Raw genomic sequence first — 27,599 nt, forward strand, 5'->3', positions numbered from 1 at the left:
ATTTTGTATTTTTAACCTCAATTGTGTGAATGTTGAATATATATATGATATATATAATTGCCAACGGCCTATAGTGTCATATATTTCCCATAAATATTACCGGTTACCTTATTTTCCTGACATGTTTTATGTATGTCATTTTAGAGTTCGTATTATAAATCATTTTTATTTGTTCATGTTGAAAGTTTGCACACACGGCTATGAATATCGAGACGATATTTACCCGTTGAACGTTTTTATTGAATTTTGGTCTAACCTACTGATTTAGCTTTGCAGCATTTAGAATGTAGACTGGAGCTTAAGTGCATATTAAAACAACATTAATCCTCACTCGTTTTCTGACACTTATTCCTATGAGACTGTATTTTGTATTTCTGATTTACACCATCTAATACATGCGATGCGCATTTCTTGTGTATTCATATTGTTCGCTTCTTCTTTTAAATGTTAACAGGACTGTTGCAATTGTGAGATCATGTTGTGTATTTATTTGGTCAAGCATCATGCAGCAATAAGCAAATGAATTACTGGCGACATCAGTGACATTTATTGCTCGTTCACAGGTATGAGATACCACACACAGCTGTTGACCTCATACTACACGTTCAATGTTCCATGGACACCTGCAGATGATAATCACATGTACATGACGTGTTAAATCGCATTCATATGATGGGCTTCAAACATTGTAGGTTGTGTCAAGCTCGCTGACCGCGCTTCATATAGTTCCATTGCATAGAGGGATCCAGATGTTATTGTATTCTTCATCTCACTTTTGTATGTAATGTCGTTTAGTGTATTCTACTATTGACGACAGCAGAGAAATCAGAATCAAAATAATTGATGATATTGTTCAAAATGAAACCCTCCTGGTGTGTATGAGGTGACGCTGTTTGAGTGTCTTGTACCAATACCGTGTGGACAGGATTTCGAGATCAAACTGGTATCATCACCATTGGATGGTGATTCATAGACACATGCTCATGATATAGTCGGAATCGTATAATCGACTCTGCTTTTCTTATGAATATGGAAAGGGTTTTCTCACTTTTATTTAACCAGCTCTCAAGACGTGAAACAAGATAATGTGTACATGAAACATAACGGGCATGCTCAAGTGTAGACATAATAATAATTATGGTTAAATACTTCTTTAGGTACAGTTTCGTGCAGATCCTGCCACCAGTTTGATTACACACGGACAAATAAAGATAATACAATTGATTTGATTTCCAATTCTGTAGATAGAGGTGGAGATGCTCAATTATCTTGACTAAAGACATAATGCCATCTACAAATTGAGGATTTGTCTGAACTTGAGTCTGGATATTTTTGTGTTGCGTCCCCTAGACTAAAGTAATGTAAAAATTCTGTTTGAACACATAGAAAGAACGATCGGGAAAGCCAGGGTCGCATTCATCACCCATTCGCATTCAGGGTGTGTCTACTTGTTGTCTAAATATTCTATGCCCAATTGTGACAGAGATTATGTTCATCAGGAAATCCAGCAAAAGACATACATGTATATTGCTATCTGAATATGTTCGAGTAGAGCTTCTTTCAGATTAACAAATTGACTACATCAATAAATACGTGTAATACACCAAATGTTCTGGTATGAGAGTGTACATGTATAATCTCAAGAAAGTCTTTTCAATGTTTCAAGTTTAAATGTTACGCAAATCCAATCCATACGTTGGGTATGTACGTAGTTGTACGAAGCATCGTTTCAGTTTTATTTTAGCGAGCCAGCTTGATGTGGGAGGAAGGCCGAAATGATGGAGGGTTTTTCTACCTTTTACCGCTTCTGAGAAAACGACGAGCTCGGATGTAGTGCCGACGTGTCGCGTGAATCTGGGATTCGAACCCAATGCTATATGATCATTGCATGTCAACTCTGTTGCTGCATTCAGTGTCGACATGACTGGGACAGAGTGAACCCTAAATCTGTCACCCACACCCAGCACGCAGAGGGTCATAGATCTGTCACCCACACCCAGCATACAGGGGGTCATAGGTCTGTGACCCACACCCAGCACGCAGAGGGTCATAGATCTGTCACCCACACCCAGCACACAGAGGGTCAGAGATCTGTCATCCACACCCAGCACACAGAGGGTCATATATCTGTCACCCACACCCAGCACACAGGGGGTCATAGGTCTGTCACCCACAACCAACACACAGGGGGTCATAGATCTGTCACCCACACCCAGCACACAGAGGGTCATAGATCTGTCACCCACAACCAACACACAGAGGGTCATATATCTGTCACCCACACCCAGCACACATAGGGTCATAGATCTGTCACCCACACCCAGCACACAGAGGGTCATAGATCTGTCACCCACAACCAACACACAGGGGGTCATAGATCTGTCACCCGCACCCAGCACACAGGGGGTCATAGATCTGTCACCCGCACCCAGCACGCAGAGGGTCATAGATCTGTCACCCACACCTAGCACGCAGCGGGTCATAGATCTGTCACCCGCACCCAGCACACAGGGGGTCATAGATCTGTCACCCACAACCAACACACAGGGGGTCATAGATCTGTCACCCGCACCCAGCACACAGGGGGTCATAGATCTGTCACCCACACCCAGCACGCAGAGGGTCATAGATCTGTCACCCACAACCAACACACAGGGGGTCATAGATCTGTCACCCGCACCCAGCACACAGAGGGTCATAGATCTGTCACCCGCACCCAGCACACAGGGGGTCATAGATCTGTCACCCACAACCAACACACAGGGGGTCATAGATCTGTCACCCGCACCCAGCACACAGGGGGTCATAGATCTGTCACCCACACCCAGCACGCAGAGGGTCATAGATCTGTCACCCACAACCAACACACAGGGGGTCATAGATCTGTCACCCGCACCCAGCACACAGAGGGTCATAGATCTGTCACCCGCACCTAGCACGCAGCGGGTCATAGATCTGTCACCCACACAGAGGGGGTCATAGATCTGTCACCCACACCTAGCACGCAGCGGGTCATAGATCTGTCACCCACACAGAGGGGGTCATAGATCTGTCACCCGCACCCAGCACACAGGGGGTCATAGATCTGTCACCCACACCCAGCACGCAGAGGGTCATAGATCTGTCACCCACACAGAGGGGGTCATAGATCTGTCACCCACACCTAGCACGCAGAGGGTCATAAAGGTTAAAGTAGGTTATGTATTAGGGAGGAAAGGGGGTACAAACCTACAACTTTTAAACACAGCCGACGATATATGGTTCTGTAAGCAATAGATCATAAGCGACTTTCTTGTCGTTCTTGAATATTCTCTAAATCTTGGTTGAGATAAAGTAAATTATATATGATCACAATTCATCTATCCATGTCATGTGGTGAGATTGGTATAGCTGAATTAGTATGTGAATGACTTCAGACACCGTATTTCAGGGATGAAGCATCCAAAACGGTCTATTGATCTGCACACCTGTGAAGATATGTTAGTGAGATCAGCATTTCATATCTGATTTCTATACTATTTTAAGATCAATGGCTAGAAGTATCGTGCAATCGAGATTCTTGAATCTTCCCAATCTTTCAGTGTAGTATTGATGCAACACTCTGGTCTGGCCATCACATGTTGGCGTAGATGTTCTGGGACTCGATGTACGCCGAGGCCATGTCGTAACACAGGGAAACGTCAGCCTGGAAGACAGAAGGCGATTCAAGTGTGCGGTAAGTGTTGTATAACTGTGATATTTACACAGGTGGGGAGGAGAACTATCGAACACCTATCAAAAGCACGTCCATTCTGCACTTATTGACCTGCTGTACATACAGCTTTAAATAATGTACATGATTACAAAAAATAATGTAGAGATGCCTTCCTATCAGCGTATGTATGTTAGGAAGTTAATTAAATATAAGTAATGAAATAGTTTTGATGCCAGGTGGTCGAGAAAAGTTAAGCGTATCCTGCCCCATCTCATCGCAAAGTTATTTAGAGGCTCAGATCGCATTGACGTAACATCTTAATATGTACATCCTGGTGGTAAATATTCACATACACATACGATGGCCGTGACAGTGGCTGAATTGTAGCAGTATCGCCACTACCTGTGTGATGTCCTGGTCCAGACAGTGGGCCATAGCTCTCATGTTGTTGTAGATCTCAACTCGTTTGTCATGCTTCAGACCGAGGACAATATTGTTCAGGATACACAGCATGGCTCCATTCTGTCTGCTGCCATCGCTGTAACACAAACAGGTGGTGATGGGGTTATATACCATTCGAAGCAACTGTATAAGAATGTCTAAATCATGTAAACGTCAAAGTTAGAATTGTTTACCTACATCACAATGACTTGTCAATAAGCGTGTTTAACCCAGCCAGATTGTTATGGTTTTGTCGCACGATCCACGACGACTGGGGACGAAGACCACTTGATCCTTGTTTCAGCTGGAGTTTTAACGATTAGGTATGCATGTTTGCATCAGTATTCCGCACACCGTTCATTGTAGGAATAATATAATGTAGTTGAGGGATAACAACAATCAAACCACTTGTTCATGAATTACAACTACTGTGTAAAACCAAACATTATATGAATGCTTCCTTGTGTTGAACAGAAACTGCACCAAAGTATAAATTAGTGTGACAGACAGAACACTAAAAAACTTCGGTTCAACATCCTAATTCAAAAGGTAATATGTCACTCATGCTGGCCAAGTGTGCTAATTTGCTTTTTAAAAAACATACATATTTCACCGGTAACACGTAATTATTTCTTTCCTCTTATCAAAATCTTCTATTTTTCTGTTCGACAAATCGATATCAAGAATATCCCTTGACAATGATGTCTGTCAGATTTTGCCATTCATAACACGGACGTTGCTGTTTGAGATTCCATGCTAGACCTGAGTCCTTGCTTCATGTACGCCCCTTACCTGTATACGACAGTAACGGTGTTGGGGTTGACATCTGTGTGGCGGTCGACCTGTTCCAGCAGCTCCAAGAAAGTGGAGGGGGACTCCTGGGGTAGGATGTTCAAGACATACACACGCACAAGTGCTGTTGGGGAATTCTGTTGAACAAATTACAATCGTAAGTGATAAGTGTAATAATCTTTAGCTTACATTAGGTCGATGTGTGTTTCATCACAAAAAATCATCATCTATAATCTTTGGATAGATATTTTTGTGTTATACATGAAGGATATTGAGCTCATCTTCGCAAACACATATGGCGCAGACACAAGTGATAATGTGGTGACCTCCGCAAACTCGGACAATTCGATGGGATAAACATTCTTATGTCACAATACAGCCCATTAGTCTACTTGTCGGGATTATGTTTATCTTAGCCTCTGAGAACCATATTGACATTTGGCACACTAAATTATGTTTCCTGGATAATATAGATGTTACATAATAATAGTTTTGGGGGGGCACGGATGGCCCAGTCGCCTAAGGCGCCGCAATTCGCTGTGTGGAGTTGCATCTTTTAGGCACACCAGAAACCTACGATTGTGGGTTTGTATCCCGGCTCGCCACGATTATGTTTCTAGTTTTGTCAGCACCATGCTTGTGCTCGTGGGTTTCACCAAAGAAGTATACGTCTAAGATCTGCATCACTTCGGGCTTTCCTCCCTCATTGAGCCGACACGCTGTGATATAGCTGGGATACTGTTAATAGCAGCGTTAAACCCAACTCATTCACTAAATGAACAATAATAATTGAGGACCAATTGTTCTAATCATTGTGAGTTTTCTGCATGATCTTACTGTGAATTCGGATGCCATGGTAACAATATTGTGAGATAAAGACAGCTAAACAATGGATAAATAATCACATTCATAATATTTCATCACAATTTATGTAGTAACTTGCTACGTGGACACTATCCCCATTTGGATGTGTTCCTGGTGCATTGTGAGCCTACCTCCATCTCTCTGTGGATGTTCAAGAGGGTGATGTCAGTGTTAATGGGGACCTCTGTGGAGCATCTGACATTAACAGGACCACGATCAAGGCTGTCTCCTGTCGATGGCACAAAACTGGATAGACTCTGACAAAAAACGAGTTAAGTTTGAAAATCTAGTAACGATGGAATTGGAGTATGTACACAAATGGGTGTCACTATTGGATTAACATTACCCACCTGGTGTGAGTCTGGCAGGACAATGACAGTGGAAGACTCCTGTTCCTCTGTGAGTTTCCAGAACAGAGAAGCTGTGGTGACGGAGGGGGCCTCAGTTAACAGGTAGCCTTTCACAGACAGGTGGGACTAAAAGGGGATAATGAGGATAAATATACCATGCTGTGTGAAAGGGATTGTCGTGATGCCTTGCTCGTACTGCAGGATGAAGTGACTTATGTAAGACAAATACAAGGCGCATGAACGTCATTACATGTGTGTTTTGAACACTGTCGTTTTTTGGAGTGTGTAAAATACTCCGATACATTGCTCTGTACAGGTATGGTCTCGGTGCATTTACAAACAAACAAATACGATACCCGCGAACTGACAGCCAGGATGTCTGTGCGTCCATTTATCCACACACGGCCTTTGACACTGGTTCCTGAAACAGCAGTTTCAATATGGTTCTGAAGCAGCAGTTTCATTATACTTCTTTCCATGCCTGATTCCTTTAATACTTCAGCAAGTTAATTGGATGTAATTTAATCATTTAATATTGATAGTAACACCTGTTTGAAAGTTTGAACATCCTAAAAATAAGTAAAGGACTCCTAAAACATCAGCAATTCAGCATCCACATTTAAGAAACACACAACTGCAATCAGCTGACAATATCAGCTTGTTTGGTGATAATTTCTTTAATGCAACTGTTAAGTAAGCAATCAGTGACCAGGGTATTAATATCTTCTGCGAGATGATACACAATGCTGTCTGGTGAGATCAGTTCAGTCCACCATGCTGTTTATACCAATATAAAAACATCAGCAAGTCAGCATTTGTATTTAAGAAACCACAACTGAGCAACACTATCTGCTGAGATTCTATTAACCGGTCAGACTGTTCACACTCACCCTGGGACAGCTCCTTCCTTTGTGTGTTCAGGGCCTACAACAGTTCGAACATTTCTTTTCACGTTTTGTATGTGGTAATGCAGGTGTCATTATTACTTCAATATGCTCAAATGCTGTCAATTATACATGATCGAAGTTGTATTGTGATAAAACAGCTACCTCTATGAACTTGGCGATTGGCATTCGTCCTGTGCTGAACGTCCCTTTCATATTTCGGCTGTTTCTGAATTCCTCAACGGTGATGGAAGTATTACCAAATACGAGTGTTTCATACAGGGCCATATAAACACAGGTGTACTGCTCCTAGTGCAATAAATCATTCAGTAGTTGGACATATGTATGAAATTAAACTCATGTGTACGACTCCTGACGTAATGTCACATTTAGTAGTTAAACATGATTATAAAACTATGAAATTATGTGCATTGCTTCTAATGCAATACAAGAATCAGAGGTTGTACATGGTTTGATATTGAGGTGAAGCCAAGTTCCTAATATATAACAACACATTTTATTACTTTTGGCTCACAAGATAAACATGAATGTATATCTCTGTCTTAGAATATATGGCATTCTATTAAAGTAGAATCGACTTATTTTCCCAAACATCTAGTGTCATGGCTCCTTTTTAGTAACCCATTCATGGCCTTCTGCGCCGGGTATAATCTGTTAGGATATATACGCGAGCCTGATTATCTCGTGTTGATGTCACATGAGAATAATATATTTCAACAACATGGCTGTTGATTTGTAATAATCGATTCGTATACTGGTTGCATTGTTAAATACGTCAATGCTACGCAAATAGTTATAGACAAGTATATATCGTGCATGATGTCATGCTCCAGATACATGATAGAATATCTATGAACAGCACTGAAAACACCTGTCATTGCAATGTGTTGCACTGTTGTTGATAATGGTGTCCCACCTTGGTCTGTATCATGCCCTTCCTTTGGTCTCTCATCCTCGAGACACAACCAAACACATCCACCCTTTGTTCAGCCAGAGCCTGGTCCAGCAGGTAGTCCACAGCGAAGAAGGTGCCTGTCCGACCAATCCCAGCACTAGGGATAGATTCAATATCATGTGTACTTTTTTCGCATATCATTACCTTAAATATGAAACTTGTTGTTATGTCATGGTGTTTACAAACATGTGCGTGCACTGTCTGGCAATACTATCCCTGCATCTACAATTTAATTCGTGTATTATAGTTTTCCTCAAGATTCTGCCATGTTATCATGGTCAACCTAAAGATATTTTAATTTGACAATTCTCACGGCAGTAGTGTCCTGAAGGGTCTGTGTCATGTTGTTGATAATCAGACATTTTACACAGTACTTACCATTAAATACCAAGATTATTGCACTTATATAGAGAGGTGCAAGTATGTGTTTGGCTGCTTGTACTAGTCCGGACTGATGCCGATTTATAGTGCTAGCTCACTGAGATACCATGCCGCAGTTTAACATGAATACCACACTCAGACACAGTATACTGACTCCGAGCCGACCAGTCATTGTTTTAGCCCCTTAATGCCGAGCGCCAGGCAGGGTAACAACAAGTACCATCTTTTAACGTTTTTGGTATGACGAACCCCGGACTTTCCGCTCTCCGGGCGGAAGCTCTACTACTAGACCACGGAGGTGGTCCTCTTACCATTGGAACGTGTGAAACTACACAGGCCCTTTTACTGTATATATGATTTGATGAGGCAATCTCCCTCACCTGCAGTGTACCAGTAGAGGGTCGTCCTGGATGTTGTATGACGTCCTGACCAGCCACAGAAACTCAGTCAAGGCCGTCTCCTCAGGGGTCCCATGATCCGGCCATGTTGTGAAGTGGAAATGATGAACACGCCGTGTGGTGTTTGCCTGAAGACATGTTAAAGAAAACCATTTTTGGTGAGGATTTTGATTTTCTTAAGTCAAAACAATGGTTTACTATGCACAAAATGGAGATGAGTTGATGAAGCATGATTATTTGATAAATTTATGTTTGCAGCTAAACGTTTTTACTAATACCATCTGAATCTTATTTCAGATGAAACGATGCCTTACCTTTTTCTCTGTTATCTCTAGTTCCCTGACGACCCAGTGAGCCCGTATTCTTGAGTCGGTCACAGATATGACGAAGTCTCCTATACGCATGTCTGATGTGTCGGACCAGTTTGCATCGCACTTCAACTACAATTAACAAACTAAAACATTCTGTTGTCTGTGGTTGGGGTCTTGACAGACTGCAGTGATCTTAACATCACATACAAAGTATGGACGCTTTATTCAACAGCATCATTGTCTGGTAATTCAGTTAGAAATTCTAAAGCACGATCTTGAAACGTTCTCACTGTCCATGAGAGAAAAACCACTTGCAACAAAAAAGATGCTGTGTTATCCATCTGGCACTTACAACGAATTAAATTGTGTCAAATGGACTAACTAGAAGATACGTTTGTTCAACTCTCGGTCACAAAGAATAAAGGATCATTTAGCAGAGGTTAGAGAATAATGTCAAGCCAACAAATCCAGTTACAATACCATGATGATCATGTTTTTTATAGCGCTCGTGGTTTTGCCTAATCCATCCTTCAATAGTAAATGGTGGTTCCCTGAAACGTACCCTTCCCAATTCCATAAGATTTGTCAGCATGACGATTCGTGTACAGTTCTGTTCCCAGATCATCCTCCAGAGGTCAGTCAGAGTTTTCGCGTTAGGAGCTGTACATGATATAAATACTTCGTTTGAAGGGAATACATGGGTTCCAAAACGCAATAAGTTAGAATTTTTTATTGAGTGTTAAGCACCCGTTTTAAAGCAAACATTTGAAATCAAATTCACATTGATCAATCTCCCTCGTGGCTGAGGAGAAAATGCTTGTTCAACTCATTTTCGCATCTCATGCATGTGGTTTATATTCAGGTTCGATCCATATATGGTTGTATACATCCCACTGCTAGTTGTTGGCATCTTCTCACAGTCGAAACGTATCAGACAGCTATTATAACCTTTTACATAAGAACCAAGATGGACCACTACACGAGCGTAAGTACAAGGATAGACCACTACGCGTGTGTAAGTACAAGGATAGACCACTACACGAGCGTAAGTACAAGGATATACCACTACGCGTGTGTAAGTACAAGCATAGACCACTACACGAGCGTAAGTACAAGGATAGACCACTACGCGTGTGTAAGTACAAGGATAGACCACTACACGTGTGTAAGAACAAGGATAGACCACTACACGAGCGTAAGTACAAGGATAGACCACTACACGTGTGTTAGTACCAGGATAGACCACTACACGAGTGTAAGTACAAGGATAGACCACTACACGTGTGTTAGTACCTGGCTAGACCGCTACACGCGTGTAAGTACAAGGATAGACCACTACACGTGCGTGTGTTAGTACAAGGATAGACCACTACACGAGCGTAAGTACAAGGATAGACCACTACGCGTGTGTAAGTACAAGGATAGACCACTACACGTGTGTAAGAACAAGGATAGACCACTACACGAGCGTAAGTACAAGGATAGACCACTACACGTGTGTTAGTACCAGGATAGACCACTACACGAGTGTAAGTACAAGGATAGGCCACTACACGTGTGTTAGTACCAGGATAGACCACTACACGAGTGTAAGTACAAGGATAGACCACTACACGTGTGTTAGTACCAGGATAGAACGCTACACGAGTGTAAGTACAAGGATAGACCACTACACGAGTGTAAGTACCAGGATAGACCACTACACGAGTGTAAGTACCAGGATAGACCGCTACGCGAGTGTTAGTACCAGGATAGACCACTACGCGAGTGTAAGTACCAGGATAGACCACTGCGCGAGTGTAAGTACAAGGATAGACCACTACACGAGTGTTAGTACCAGGATAGACCGCTACACGAGTATTAGTACCAGGATAGACCACTACGCGAGTGTAAGTACAAGGATAGACCACTACACGAGTGTAAGTACAAGGATAGACCACTACACGTGTGTTAGTACCAGGATAGACCACTACACGAGTGTAAGTACAAGGATAGACCGCTACGCGAGTGTTAGTACCAGGATAGACTCCTACGCGAGTGTTAGTACCAGGATAGACCTCTACGCGAGTGTAAGTACAAGGATAGACCACTACACGAGTGTAAGTACAAGGATAGACCACTACACGAGTGTAAGTACCAGGATAGAACGCTACACGAGTGTTAGTACCAGGATAGACCACTACACGAGTGTTAGTACAAGGATAGACCACTACACGAGTGTAAGTACAAGGATAGACCACTACACGAGTGTAAGTACAAGGATAGACCACTACACGAGTGTTAGTACAAGGATAGACCACTACGCGAGTGTTAGTACCAGGATAGACTACTACGCGAGTGTTAGTACCAGGATAGACCGCTACGCGAGTGTAAGTACAAGGATAGACCACTACACGTGTGTTAGTACCAGTATAGACCGCTACACGAGTGTTAGTACAAGGATAGACCACTACACGACCGTAAGTACCTGGATAGACCACTACACGAGTGTAAGCATAAATAACTGTACCTTGTGCTGCTATGTAGGCTTTGGGTTGAGAATGCCCCTAGTAAAAATATATAAGATGTTAAAGTGTGTCACATATCTCATTGTTTTTGTCATAACATTACCTGAAAATAAAAATAATAATAATTTGATAAGTCAACAAACTCTTTCTTTAAGGAAACATGATATCCTACTGACATCGATGTAGCTGGCATTGATGTAGTCGGAACCAGGCTGGTCTGGCACCTCCTTCAACACGACCCGAGTGGCATCATCTGTAATTTAGAGGGACATATAGGAATATATAAGAGTTGTGCATATCATATTACTTCCAAATTGTGATTGATAGAGCTTACCATATATTGCTGATATGTTATGATGGGGGATTCATTTTGGAGAGCTAAACACCCAGCTATAGGTGTCCCTGCTGGCTGGATTACATACCTAAATGCACGTACAATGTACACATGAACATGTTCAGAGAGGCTGCTTCTTGTATGTTGAGTCATAATAAACTGACATCTAAGTAACAGTGGAATCATAAAGACACTTTGAATGTGTACTCTAAGTACCATCTGTTGTATATAAGCCATGTTGCAATGAAGTGAAATGGATCCCAATGTACACTAATACAGGTGACCCGTGAAGATTTGGAGTGGAATAGGACTATTTTTGTCGTAAGAGGCGACTAGCGGGATTGGGTGGTCAGGCTCGCTGACTTGGTTGATGCATGTCATCGATCCCAACTGCGTGGATCGATGCTCCTGATAATAACCACCGGATTGACTCGAATATTTACAGACCGCGGTAATATAGCTGGAATAGTGCAGCGTTAAACAACAAACCAACCAACTACTTAATGCTGTAGTATTCATATGCAAAGTTAATTGAAGTGACAAAACATTCACGAATACTGAAACCTGGAAGACTAGAAGCACATTTTTTGAAAACTTAGGAAACTTGAGACGGACATAATACCTTGCAATGCATAAAACTTCACTCGCTTCGTAGAATAGGCACAAGCATAAGTAGTGCAATATCTACAAAACAGACTTAGAATTACATGAGGTGAAAACTAACCTTATTGATTATATGAATAACACATGCTATTAGCATAAAGGAGTGACAGTGAGTCAAAACCCTGCATCTCATGTCCTATTTGCCTCCTTGTTGATTTGATACATATGCTCAAATTATGACAGCTATGACATATATCACAACTGCAATTGAAATAAAATGAAAAAGCATGTCACGCTACTGACATTAATGCAAAGGCAGATAAAAACCTACTATCATTATGATACGTTTAGTTCTCATAATGCCCATATTATATGTTTAAGCATTAAAATACTCACAGGGGTAATAACTTCGGTACTTGTTTTTGCCCTTGTTTTCCTCCAGCTGGGAGATGTTGTAAGATCTGGTAAAGGTGGAGGGCAGCTTCTGTGGTAAATGAAATAAAGGAACAACTTATGTTAAACTTGACATCTATGAAGCATGGATGATAATCAATTGAGGATCAGATATAAACACATTTATCATATAATGGGTAGGTTTCTCGATAAAAACGATATCCGTTGGGGTCATATGCGGATAGAGATGCAAATATCAAAGGTCAAGTAGGACTACTTTCACTGTTTATAAACAAACATGGCGTCGCCCTCGTCATTCGGCGATCGAGTCAGAATTAACCATTCGGAATCTGGATAAACTACAGGGATAATTGCTATCATTATCAAAAGAACAGTCTAATACACTGAAAACCAGTGTCTAACTGTGACGTAGCTAAGGCAGTTTTGGCAACTTTGGAGATATAAATTTCGAAACAATTTTGCGAGGGGACGAGGCCTAGCCAAGCGGGATCAGTAGCCATATATGCGCTTGTAGACCTCTGCGGCTTGAAACCTTCTCCACAAATTAAAATAGTTGGATTTGGCCGAAATATGTTTGAATTGTTACCTTTCGTTTTGCCGCTGTGTGTACATCTGACTACACTTCTTAACGTTATGACAGGACAGACCAAACTCATTCACTCACTCATAGACTAGGGTAAGAGTAGCTTCCCTTTGACAAAGGGCAGTTACTCTAGCGGACAGACCGATGGATTGCCGCGAAAGGCAATTAAAAACAACTGTTGTTTTGCGTATATGTTTGCTTCGCCAGTGTATAAGAAACAGATTTCAGTTGGAACTATATTGGCTACTGTCACTGTCCGACTGACACATCACTTACCCTGTGACGTAATAAATATTAATGCGCGCATTCAAGGAAAAGTGGCAATGTTTCGGTAATGTTTGTGAGAGAGGGAAAGCGATTTTAAAGCACAGAATTTAAGAATGACATTATATGATCAGGAGGTTATCACGCTTGTATGTTTGGGGATGGTAAATATCCTGTTTTATTTCCTCGGATTCGGACAAGACAACATAAGGCAACTGATAAAATAAAATATTTATTGTTTTTGGGTTGATTGGGGATTCTCGTGGAGCCAGTAGCCCCCTGTTATTTGACGAAATAGAACGGTACTGCTTTACCCCGATGGGTAAGCTAACTAAGGGTATGCTACGTGATAGAATTGAGATACGCCTTCAGTCGGCTATAGTCTGACGCCAGACAAACCGATACCCCGACGGGTATAACTTGCTACAGATGACAGTGTAGCTGGCCAACGTTAACGATACCCCGACGGGTATAACTAGCTACATAACTGTGTAGCCAACCGACAATACCCCGGCGGGTGTGGCCGACTGAAGGTGTATGCCTTACCTAAGCAAAGTGAATTATTGAAGATAATTTTGGGGTAATACATGCCGGCTCCACTAGAATTCCATGATGTACGTGGCATGGTGGTACAAAACAAAGGACATGCAAAGGCATGAGCTAGATTAGAAGATGATATAAACATATTTGAGCAAGTTGAAATAAATGTGTTAATAAGAGTCGGAGGGCATCACCTAAACGGATGAGAAGAAGATCAACATGCTGGAGGCAATCGATGACCTGAAAATAAAGGTGGTGATGTGGGTGGAGGTGGGATAACGTTGCACTTCAAATTACCCGAGACACGATTAATGGCTGACTTGGTAGAACAAAGGGAAAAGTTGCGCATGCGCGCGACCTATGTTTACCTGGCTTATACCAAAATATGGATTCATAAACGAACCGTGGTTGAACTGCATACGCATATTACAAGTTAAAAAATAAAAAAAACGAACAAAAAAAACCCCACCAAAACAACAACTGCTAATTACGGACTGATACACAAACTTTGATGATAAAAGGGCATTAGGATAATTAAGTTTGTTATACAAATAAGACTAATATTTAATAGACAGTGATTGCAGCCGCTGTGTATTCCAAAAGTTTTACCAAAAAATGGGAATATATGAAACGGAAAGTGATTGTACCGTTGTGATGCAATGTAAGGTTATTAAAAACCAGGTTGGAGAAAAACGTATGAGGCATACATTGTGTGGTATGTACATGAAGGGACCTTGTCCAACCAGAGGATGCCATAAACTATACTAAAATATTTAAGTACTAAATTAGGAATAAACACAATGTATTTAGCTCGCCAAGGCTCGCTAAATACAATGTTTATTCCTAATGCAGGATATTTACAATCCCCAAACTCACTCGCGTGATAACCTCTATGTATATGTCCATAATATGACGCGGGTCTTTACATCAACATTGACATTGCCAAATCACCCAGCTGATGAAACTTGCATATATTCAAACACTAGAAAGCATATGAAAACTGACTGCGGTCGTTAAAATATAACCTATTGTGACAAATGACAATTGAAATATTACGAACTTTAGTATTGATATCTTGGAATTTAAGACAACCGGTTAACAGTTGATATATAAGTCTTAGATCTGTATACAGATGATTGGTCATTGAACATCAGTAACAGGCAGTTATACAAGGCATATTATGTTCATGAACGCATTCTTTGACTTTCATCCAGCTGACCTGAAACTCGGCCTGGAATCCCCCGACGGGCACCTGCAGCTCCTTGATCCGCTCCCCCAACTGATCTACAGACACCACCGTCAATGCAGGAGCACTCGCTATGTTGTAGTACGTGGCACCGTGGTCCTCCTCTAGATCACCCTCGTCCTCCTCTAGGACACGTACAGGGTTGTCTACTCCCGTCTCGTGTGCATCCTCTGTTGCATACATGGAAGTAATACGTGCTGAGCTCCAGCTCGTTCTACTAAGATGTAATGAACGTCATATGACTTTTCATCAAAAGTTGTTTGATCAAGGTTACGTATTTCAAAATTTGAAAAAAGGCCGGCCTTTGAGGGTTAACTATCTCCATTTCATCATGGTACCAAATCGCTACTGGGTGAACCAATGTGTACGTATATCGGACACTTGCCTAAAGTGACGCAAAGCGGATCACGTGTTTTAGTGTTAAGCACGGCTTAAGCCCCAGAAATCTCATGAGACACCCGTCTTGAAACCGGCCACCAATCGACAAGTAGTACATGTATAAGATACATTTCCGAAACTGACCTTCCTTCATCTTGACCATACTGGTTTCGTTTTCAGATTTCTGATGATTACCTCTTCTTCTTCTGGAAAAACAGATTATGCTCAACATTACTACATCATATCCATCTTACTATTAAGAACAAAACGAAGATGTTTTTTAGTATAATTGTCCTTGTTGCTCTTGATCTATGGCATATGATACTTGTTTGATATAGATTGTTATACATTAATGTTTAAACTTATACAGTTTGCAGGGACATCGGATGCTGAACGTTGTTACGTGTGGCGAGGTTGGTGGGATGATCACCTTCCATTATGGCTTTATTCAGTGCTGCCAATGACCTGCGTGACTGTATTGGAATTTGTGCATTAACAACATATATCAGTAATGATACACTGCCACAAGTTACACATCCAACTGATAAATGAGATTGAACTAAGAAGACTAAAAATATTGTTTGATGATATCAGTCGGGAGTGTTTATGTACATTCTGTGGGCATCACCTAATGAAGACCACAGCCACAATTACGACGACTACTGCAATGACCACGGCAACTACAGATCCTGCTATGACACCTGCATCCGTCGGCGGTGCTTCTACAGGCTCTACAACGGAAAGTGACAGTAATCGTTAGTGTTATTTCCAATAATAGAAATCTTTTTCCAAAAATAACAAAACGGTATTAGTTGTAACACTTCAACGGAATTTCCCCAAATGAATCTAAGCAAAAACTTCGCAGTGACGTTTATGAATATCTGCTGAACATGAATACATCACAGCTCTGCGTCATGCGTGTATTGTCGTGAGTATACATGTATTTGAAAGTCAAGTCAAACGAGTACTATCACACAGCATACACAGATTCACCTTGCACAATGCACATGTCTCCTGTGTATCCCTCCCGACATCCTCCAGGACACGCCCCGTTAGTCTTGTTACACACGACATCACCCAAACAGTGTCCACATCCCTCGCCACACCCAGCACCGTGCTTTCCGTCTTGACACTCTGGTCACAGAAGACACCCAGATTATTGTATTTGTTGTTGAATTGCTACAGTATTTACGCGAAAAGGCTAACTATAGAAGATTTCTTTAACAACAGCAGGGAAGCTACTTTCTTGATTTGGGGTCTATTGTTTCCAATGTACACTCTCTTGAAACGTATCTGGCTATGCAGACTGGTACTTCCTAAACATTAGGCTGAAACATGAGGTTAGCACATTAAACCACTATTAATCATCTGGTTTAAATTGGGAATTTTCGCAGTATTTTAAACCGATATATCAACAGTGCAGAATATCAACCAAATGTTGTGAACTGTTCCCAGTATAACACTACCTTATGTCATCAGATGGCAGGAAACGTTAGTGTATCAATTTCGATTTTTCTCCATGTCAAAGTTTCCGACTTCAGACAAATCTTACCTTCCCTGCAGCCGTCACTTGCCCATCCTGGGCCACACAGTCCCCAGCACGTGCCGTTCACGTGGTGACAAGCTTGTTTGTCCTGACATTCACCACACACGCGGGAACAGTTCGCTCCGAATGTGCCGTGACTGCATCCTTCAGGGAAGCAAACCAAGCAATGTTTTGATATTATACGTCAGTGAAGGTGGCAACATACTCCTCCATATGTCACAATCCCGTCTGCTATGGCATTACTTCGTATTGATGAGAATAATAGAAAAACTATTTTCAAATTTGATGATAAATCCATCATCTTTTCTTACATCAAGAACGCTGTATGTTTGTCTGAAGGTAATAAGTGAACACGTAAATAACAAATCAATTGATATATAAACAATCACATTATATTACAAGTGCAGAAAGAAATGATTCGCCTCTTACTTTGTGTACAGGTCTGGCTCGTCCACCCATCACTGCATCCACTCGGGCAGGCACCGTTGACATGGTGACAGGTCTTGGAGTCACGGCAATGTCCACATTCTCCAGTACAGTTGGCACCATATGTTCCAGGACTACACACTGAATCACAAAGAATTCAACACGACTATGAAGCAAATTTACAAAACATAACGTCCTGTGCCGAATACTTCCGGCTAAATGACATCACATTCATGACTTTTGTTTCAAAGTCGTACCAACAAGCCAAAGATGCTGAGACGTAACAACACTGCATTTTCTAAAACAGATAAATACAGATAAATCCAACATGTCGTATTTTTGGATGCTGATTCATATAATCCATCACAAAACTCTATTTTGAAATTTGGTGTTGTACCGCATTGGAATCTGGACATGTACGAACAGAATATACATTACATAAATGATAAAACAAGAAAAAATAAACATATTTGCATATGCTTGTTGATGCTAATTGGAATCAAAGTAACTGATAAGAATGTTACGTTTGTTTATGTATCTAGTTTTGTCAGCAAAAATACTGCTATCAATTATTTGTTTACACCTAATCACATCCTTTTCATGCAGTTACAATACATCAAAATGTATGTGCATGTATGGATGATACAGTCAGTCTGTGACCTGTGTGCAAGGCCACTGTAATGGTTCATATAAATCAACGAAATCCGATCAAGGGTAATGAAAGAAAGGATGATTTAATGTGGAAAAGATTCATAACCACGTGGACAAATGTTGTTGTATATAACCTTGAATGCAGTCTTCTCCCTTCCATCCTGACTGACATCCTGACTCACACCGGCCTGTATCCCAGGGACAGGTGCCCGTCCCTCCCTCACACATCCGGGCACTGCAGTTACCCACACAGTTAGCTCCGTACTCAACATCAAGGACACATGCTGTCGACAGGAAAGTGAAGAATTGTGATGTATGTCTTCTAACTGCTGACATGCAATGTTATAGTTTGGTTTCAATCAACGCAAAAAGAAAACAATCGGCAACAAACCTGCTGTACAGTCAGTGTCTTTCCATCCGGGCTTGCAACCACTTTCACACTCGCCGGTCACGTGATCACAGTTGTCTGGTGAGGTCCCATTGCAATTCCTCTCTGAGCACATTTTGGAACAGCCGTCGCCATACGATTGTAAGCATTCTGTGATAAATGGCACATGCAGAACGTTTTAAACGACTAATTGTGTTAGTGAAACTCTTTTTCTGAATATGTCATTTACCACACCTTCTGTGTCGGTTGGAAAGCTATTTGTATGCAGCTGATTGGTGAATTATTTTCTTACTCTGTGTACAATCTGTTCCATTCCATCCTGCCTTGCAGCCTTCAGCACACGTCCCTGTCACGTGGTCACAACTAGAGTTGTTGCCCTTGCAGTTTCTGTTCGGGCAAATCTCACTACAGTTGGCTCCATAGTTGCCAGATTCACACTCTTAAAGATAAAACAATACCCAGTGATATTCTAGCGAGTCGTATAATGCTTGATTAATTCCGTGATATATTGAATGAATAGGCCATTTAAATGTATACACAATGACAGTGAAGAACACGTTTTCATTAAAAAGTACACGCAGGCAACACGCACGGACCTGTATCACACATCTCTGTTGCCCAACCAGGTAGGCATACTCCACCAGGACAGACACCGCTCACGTAGTCGCACACCTCGCCGTCACAGTGGCAGTAGTTGTCACAGTCAGCGCCGAAAGTACCATTGCTGCACACTGTTAATGCATGAAGTCCATAAAAAACACCCTGCAGAGCAACATGTTCAACACGTTTTGTACATTTGGTCGAGAGAAAAAAATGTGATTCATTTTCATTTAGAGTAAAACGCTATGAGAAAAGTATAACATGTCTGGATTTTAAGTTGAAGAGTATGAATTCAACGCATGCTTAACCGAACAAACCATCTTATGCATGTACACTAAGTCTTCCTTTGGCGCAAACATATTCGTCTGATTGAATGTCAAGTCCTTTGTACACATGATGGATTTCTAGATCGGTACCTTTCCTATCTATTTGAGAAAACATTATCAGGTAGATCCTGGGTAGCTTTATAGCGTTTGTTTCAACAATTGATCTGTCTAAGTGTGTGTTATTGTATTGATTAATATTCATTCAATCAAGCACTCGTGCACTTTGTGGCCTCTGGATTTCAGCCAGTTATAATATAACATTCTGTGGCTTGAACGAACATTCACAAACGTGTTACGTTCCAAGTTGGTTGTCCTTGATCTGAACGAACCACACACGTACTATTCCATATTCGACGTCGACTTATTGAAGGATTTAGGGCAAAGGTGCCAACAGTGGCACAGGATAGGTAATCTATTCGTGAGAACCTGGTATCATGAGTTATTGTTAGTGATTCATAAACACATGCTTAAGGTACAGTCGGAAGCATACAATATACTCTGCTTATGTTTAAATAGGTTTGCAGCATGTATTCCCAATAACCACCATTCTTCTATTTGATTCACTATTTGACATTGTTGTCTTTCATGAAGTCAAACAAACATATTTATCAATATTTACCTTGATACAACATTCAATCATTACGGAAATTGTTTTGACAAGTTTGTCTGCAATTCGTTTCCATGCAGCAGATTTGTGTTCAAACCTTGATTTTGTCACGACAAATTCGCCAAAATTATTTTTAGCTTTCAAGTAAAATATATCTCAGTCTGTGGTTGTATAGTTGTTAGAATAGATACAGTACATTCACTAACAGAATACATGTATTTACATTTTAGAACAATAGAAGTAGACACAAAGAGATCATTGCTTTTTACCATGAGCATTTACTTCAAAGAAAACATTGTTGGATAGTTATAATATCTGGTTTGTATACAGGAGAAGATAGTGCCCTTTACCAGCACAAGAGTCATTCAAAACATGTAAACTAGCATTGCAATGATTTCAACAGAAGTTCTGAAATCTAACAAAAATCAAATCACAAATATATGCTGTTATTATGTCAATAAAAAGGTTCGTCCTCCTTTATACGTATATATACATATGTACACTGCGAGTTATGTATTCGTATTGCAAACACAAGTTATTTAACGCTTCCAATTCCAAAACTATAAAAGAAGATGGGTAATTGTGTTATTTGCCTTGTGTGTGCTTCTTGAAGGTACCAAATTATACGAAGAGATAAGATGCTTTTGGGATGAATATGGTTTGTTTTGTGAGGGAAAATTATAAAATTAAATTATGTAACCACATTTAAAGTTATTGGGTTCTAATGACGGCTTAAGTGTAGTATGAAACATAACCAATACCGTCAACCTTCACTTCACAGAAATCCAGTATTGGTTTGCTGATATTATCAATTTCGTTGTTGACAGTGGTGGTGTACAGGACTAGATAGCGCCCTTCACCAGAACACGTGGCGTTCAAAACATCAGGTATGTCTGTCCCGTTTCTGTTCCCTGTCACGTTGTAGCAGTTGACTCCATCAGTTGGGGAGGTGGCAGTATCAGCTATGTAAATCTGGATACCGTTCCGACGTACTATATCTGATCAATAAATCACCAATGTTAGTACTTCAACATTACCGCTGTATACAATAATTAATATACTAAAATGCTATAAATGTGCTCAGAGTCCCATACGTAGCCTGTTGAGATATACTCACGAAGCCTTTAAGTAATATTTTTTTTGTGGTACATGATTATGGTCAATAATTTTAGATACCCCAGGTGAACATCTGCGCTGACTTATAAGTTTAACTACTTCATGGTATGTTTCCGCATGTTGCACCATGTCAAAGTCTGTATAATAATAAGGCGTATTCTTGATTAATATTTTACCTTTAACGTCTGACAATTCTAAATACATTGTAAGGGCGCTCCTAGCGTGAACCTGCCCAGTGACCGAGGAGTTCACTGATCTTTGAGTGCTCAGTTCGCATCCAACACTCTGACTCACAGCACTTTGCATTGTGTTTCATTAAGATGGTGCAGTCGGTTTCATCTGCGAATCAGCGAGTTGGGACAGTCGTGGAAAGCACATTGTTTCGGCTCATGAACAAGGCATGAGGAGAATAATGACACAATATGTGCAGAAACATAAGGAATTTAGTATATCACCAAACAAAATGTACAATATGAATCATAACATTAAAACAGAATAAAAAAAAATGATGTATAAAAACTCACGTACTTCTGATAAATCTTTATGTTTAAACCACCTATATTTCAAAATACCTATACTTATTCCTCTACTTACATATTCCTATATCTACTTTTCTCCAAACTAAACTACTGTCTCCTTGGTCTAGGGATAGAGCATCTGTACGGACAGCGGAAGGTCGGGGGTTTGATCCCCGGCCGCGTTACCATACAAGTCAAGCTTACAGGTTATCAGCACATCCGCGAAATACTAGAACCAGTTGTTGTTCGACAACCATTAACTAGTCACCAGACCTCAGTTCATGGATAATAACGCCAGACCCCCTCATTCCATCAATGTCAGCCTACTTCCGTCATGTGTGACATGCCTGGGGGCCGTATGCAGTCACAGGGGCCTACTGTACAGAATCTGCGTGAATTGGAAGCATATTTGCATCGGGAGTGGCTGCAGTTGCCCCGTCAGCAGACTCGATGTCTCACTGGAGGAATGACGCGCAGGGTGGAGGCCGTCATCCGGGCATGAAAAAGATTTACTCGTTACTAAACTTTCGGGTGTCATTTAAGGACTCAAAGTGACCTTTTTGTTCAGAACAAACACCCCTGTAAGCTCTGTATAGAGACTGCAGCTCCATATTTCAAAGGGACCCTGTTTCTGGACCAAAACGTAACTGACGGTCATGCTACAATATCGCGATTAACATTTAAACTCAACTTACAATGGTGATTATTTATCATTGTCAGTGGGTTGTCCAGATCGCCATCGTTAAACTGATCGCATTTTGTCTTCTACGTCAATGCACTTGTTTCATCAGTCACTGAAATATTTCAGTTTGTCCTTGGCTCTTTTTCCTGGTGTATTTTAACGTAACATATAATTTGGCCAAAACTGTGGTCAGTTGGATTCCTTTGTACTCACAGTCTGTTCTGAAGTATATGGTGACGTTATATATCAGTATTTCCTCCTCAAGATAAACTCTCCACCATGCATCTGTTATGTTGCCGTCCTCCCACTGTGAATGAAAGCACACGTCCCCGTTGTTTCCTGTGGTGTCGCCATTTACAGCATTGCTTGGCTGCCAATGGACCGAGCTGGCTGATGTGGTTTTTTTTAGAGCCATGTTGCCTGTAATGAAATACATGGGTTCGTGCATTATGTCTTGCCTGTAATTATCTGGTGAAAGGAATATATATATATAGAAGTACACACACATTTAAAGTTGTTTATTTTGAGACTATATCACGTATACAGGTATTAAACAAAGCATAAATATAAATCCCATCTCGGATATATCATCAGAACTTATGATCGCGTTGCATAACAGGCTTTGATTTACCATAATCCTGTATTGTGACAATGTATGTTTTTGTTTTTGATAATAATCTCATGGCCAGAAACATTTCACAGCACGCGTCAACCAGTTATACAGCCATTACAATGTTAATTGTCCAAAATACTATTGGCCATGTGTTGATTGGAGAGTTAAGAGTTGACTCCAGTGCTTTTCTCGATAGTTAGTGCCAGCATAGTGGTGTAATGCTTGCAAAGACGATTATCGGACCGAGAAACGAAGCAGTGTGATGTTTTGCCCAAAAATATACACGTAAATACAGCCTTTGATGAGTGATATGTTGTTTGTTGAAAAATGAAATTTTGGATGTTTCAAGCAATGAACTTCTGTGTTGCTCCTGTTTGGTTTGCTGGTTAGTTCTTGTACGGTGCATGTTCCACAATTATTCAAGCGGAGTGGCGGTCCTGGTGAGTAGCAATCAATACAGTTTAAGGTGAACGTTCAAGATTTAGGTTCCTTGCAATGTATCGATGCTTTCTGCGAGTTGATGATAGAGGTACAGTTTATTTCCGTTTTGCTATGATCCCCCACAGCTTCATATATTATCCACATATGTTTAAACAGACAAGCTATAATTCATAGAGAGCAGACTTCTAGCTGTAACAAAACATTAAACTTACTTCTGAATTGAAAATCACATACACTGTTGAGTTTACTCGTTTCCCATGAGGTGCCTTTCTAACACTGATTGGGAGTAGCCTTAAAGTTTACAATACATGCACGCAATAACATCTGCTAGATCGAAGATAAAGTGACCGATATAAATCTATTCTTCCTATTCGTGTTGATTCGTGTGAAATGTGACGTAGAATAATGAATACTTTACGACTCTGACGACACACGAAATGCTTTAATCACACTGGATGACATGTTGATGACTGCAAAGTCGCTATGATAATAGTAATAGTACATTCTTACCAAAATATATGTTGTTGCCTCCACAGTTCTGAAAGTGATGGCAGCTCCCAATCAACTATGTTCTATTTAAATAACACCCATCTTGGTACCACTTCAGTAATTGAAGCTCAATTGCATTTTAGTTTGGTTTTTCCAAGGTATATAAACACACACACACACACACACACACACACACACACACACACACACACACACACACACACACACACACACACACACACACACACACACACACACACACACACACACACACACACACACAAATTTAGCTAATTAAACTTTCAATCGACAATGTAGACTCACCTTTCTGACATGTCAGTCCTGACCAACCTGTGTCACAATCTTCAGAGTTACAGCCATTGGCAGGATCACAATTCGCCAAATTACAATGGCATTGGTACCCACATCCGTACCCGTATGTTCCACTAGGACATATGGCTGTAACATAATATAGATGTAACGTAAGGGCAGATGCCTGACACTGAATACATATGAGCTATAACAGATATGTTCAGCAGCACTGGTTGTAGCATGAATATAAAACGCCAAAGTCATGACAGCTGCCTGTAACAGAAGGATTATATCAGAGAGAGACAGTGACACTGGTAGCTGTACGTACCATCAGGGCAGCTGCCTGAAACAGAAGTATTATATCAAAGATAGAGAGTGACACTGGTACACGTATGTACCATCAGGGCAGCGGCCTGTAACAGAAGTATTATATCAGAGATAAACAGTGACACTGGTAGCTGTATGTACCATCAGGACAGCGGCCTGTAACAGAAGTATTATATCAGAGATAGACAGTGACACTGGTAGCCGTATGTACCATCAGGACAGCTGCCTGTAACATAATTATTATATCAGAGATAGACAGTGACACTGGTAGCCGTATGTACCATCAGGACAGCTGCCTGTAACAGAAGAATTATATCAGAGACAGACAGTGACACTGGTAGCCGTATGTACCATCAGGGCAGCTGTCTGTAACAGAAGTATTATATCAGAGCGAGACAGTGACACTGGTAGTCGTATGTACGATCAGGACAGCTGTATGTAACAGACCTATCATATCAGAGATAGGCAGTGACACTGGTAGCTGTATGTATCATCAGCACAGCTGTCTATAACAGAATTATATCAGAGATAGACAGTGACACTGGTAGCTGTATGTACCATCAGAACAGCTGCCTGTAACTAGCAACTGTAAAGCCCGATCACTTATAACCTTATTATCAAAACATGGATAGTTTTAGTGTAAAGATAGCTACGAGATACCAAGGGAAGCATATCTTATCTTTAAGTGAATAATATCTCGTACTGTTTTCCTCATTTCACTTGTCTGTTTCTTTTAGAAATTCCGTTTTTTGGTCGTAATTTCGAGTATTTCCTCGATATTACTACTATTTTCTGGGGGCACGGGTGTCCCAGTCGTTTAAGGCGCCGCGATTCGCTGTGCAGAGTTGCGTCCCTTGGGCACGCCAGAAACCTATGATTGTGGGTTCGAATCCCGGTTCGCCCCGATTATGTTTCTAGGTTTGTCAGCACCATACCCGTGCTCGCGTGTTTCACCGAAGTGGTAAACGTCTGAGACCTGCAACACTTCGGGCTTTCCTCCCACATTAAGCTGACACGCCGCGATATAACTGGAATATTGTTAAAAGCGGCGTTAAACCCAACTCACTCACTCACTACTATTATTTTCTAGATAATTCAAGTTTGTCCAGTTATTGGAATATTGTTTTTACTTTGTCACACAATAGACAAGGTGCATACGATGAAAGGACGCATATGAGCTGCAGGACGTTCTGTACGGAAGCACCTGGAACGAATATTTTCTAAATTACGAGAACATAAGTATAGGGGAAATATTAATCTCACTGTCGAAAGAAGTATTTTGTCATAAGGAGAAAATAATCCGCTTTGCGCGAATGTAAATTAATTTTCGAGAAATAAATCCATAATTTCGAAATAAAATTTAGATAACAATTAAATGACTGAAACTGCGAGAAAATAACTTAAATTACGAGAAAAACATAAAAATTCGAAAAAAATAAATACATAATTGAAATAACTGGAAATTGCGATCATAAGAAAAAATATGCGACCAAAGTAGCACTTTAAGTTAAAGATATTTAAACAGTTGGTGTGGAAGTATAGGTTACGATAAATACAAAACAGATTGTGTCGGGTGATATAGCTTTATATCACATCAACAAAATGGCTGACGGTATGTAAACACAGAGAGACTCAGGTCAGACTTGCATTCCGCTATAAATCACAACACTATGGCATGCACCCAGATCAGACCGCCATGTGTTACCCGGTCTGTAGATAACGTTACCAGCTACTTCTACACAGGTATTAGCAATGTGTGTTTTATTTGCTCCAGTTGCCGCTTAAACATCCCCAATGAACCTGTGATGGGGTCAATATAAAAAAGGAGGTTGATGCCTGCAAACACTCAAACTCCTCAGCCTCTGTGATGCTTTATTGCCGACTTGAGACACACGTAGGAGACAAACAAAATATACTTCCTGACATAAAGATACACACATATCCCTGAGATCTCACATCAACAGTGCCGCCAGATGTTGTAACCAGCAGCACCATTGGAGAGCTCATTGTCACTGTTTTTCCTACGTTGAAAAAAACCAGCGCAGTGTCTGGTTTCACCCGAATGCTCTGATATATTGACAATAGTTTTCATTTCATTAGAATCTGTTTTATATTCAACTTAAGCAGATAAACATACATATAATTAACATAACTTCAACATCAACGTACTTAAATTAATGATGATGTGAAATGTAATGGGGTTAACGTCGCGTTCATCAAGATCATTTCACTTATATAACAACGTGCATGCACGTGTATGTATGTATGGGTGTGTGTGTGTGTGTGTGTGTGTGTGTGTGTGTGTGTGTGTGACTGCGTCTACTGGTCCTGGCTAATGCCGGTTAAATAGTGCTATCCTACTCAGAGACGGTCTACGACTAAGTTGTTTTATCACTGTAATGCCGATTACCAGGCAGGATAGCAAATACCATATAACTTATTTTAAAGACAACGCGACATTACCTGCCACAACGTCCAGCATGCAGACACAGAGCAGCACCCCGAGCACGGAGACCTCCATGTTGCCGAGTGAACAAACCAGGATGTTTATTGTAGTGTCCTCATAAAGATGACAAGGACGTTATCAACTTGAGTCG

The 27,599-nt window shown here is 40.8% G+C and overlaps 1 protein-coding gene and 1 pseudogene across 1 annotated transcript; both read right to left on the minus strand.

The window, feature by feature from the left end:
• Positions 1 to 1,141: 1,141 nt before the first annotated feature.
• LOC139478842 (uncharacterized) lies at positions 1,142 to 3,182 on the minus strand (annotated as a pseudogene).
• Positions 3,069 to 27,523, minus strand: LOC139478827 (receptor-type tyrosine-protein phosphatase epsilon-like). Its single transcript, XM_071261487.1, has 29 exons — positions 27,466 to 27,523; positions 24,688 to 24,822; positions 23,034 to 23,240; positions 21,266 to 21,502; positions 19,568 to 19,702; positions 19,264 to 19,410; positions 18,975 to 19,121; positions 18,718 to 18,867; positions 17,936 to 18,073; positions 17,513 to 17,650; positions 16,954 to 17,094; positions 16,589 to 16,691; positions 16,105 to 16,166; positions 15,556 to 15,752; positions 12,932 to 13,019; positions 11,775 to 11,851; positions 11,601 to 11,637; positions 9,654 to 9,751; positions 9,095 to 9,220; positions 8,763 to 8,908; positions 7,963 to 8,098; positions 7,191 to 7,334; positions 7,032 to 7,065; positions 6,498 to 6,562; positions 6,142 to 6,267; positions 5,923 to 6,048; positions 4,928 to 5,064; positions 4,097 to 4,232; positions 3,069 to 3,685 (listed from the first exon to the last, which is right to left on the minus strand). Exons 1-29 carry the CDS (start codon positions 27,521 to 27,523, stop codon positions 3,614 to 3,616), a joined length of 3,543 nt encoding a protein of 1,180 aa, XP_071117588.1. The 3' UTR covers positions 3,069 to 3,613.
• Between the last annotated feature and the right edge of the window lie 76 nt (positions 27,524 to 27,599).

This window comes from Haliotis cracherodii, unplaced genomic scaffold (assembly GCF_022045235.1).
Source record: "Haliotis cracherodii isolate W230 unplaced genomic scaffold, xgHalCrac1.p SCAF_4, whole genome shotgun sequence".
Taxonomy (NCBI): domain Eukaryota; kingdom Metazoa; phylum Mollusca; class Gastropoda; order Lepetellida; family Haliotidae; genus Haliotis; species Haliotis cracherodii.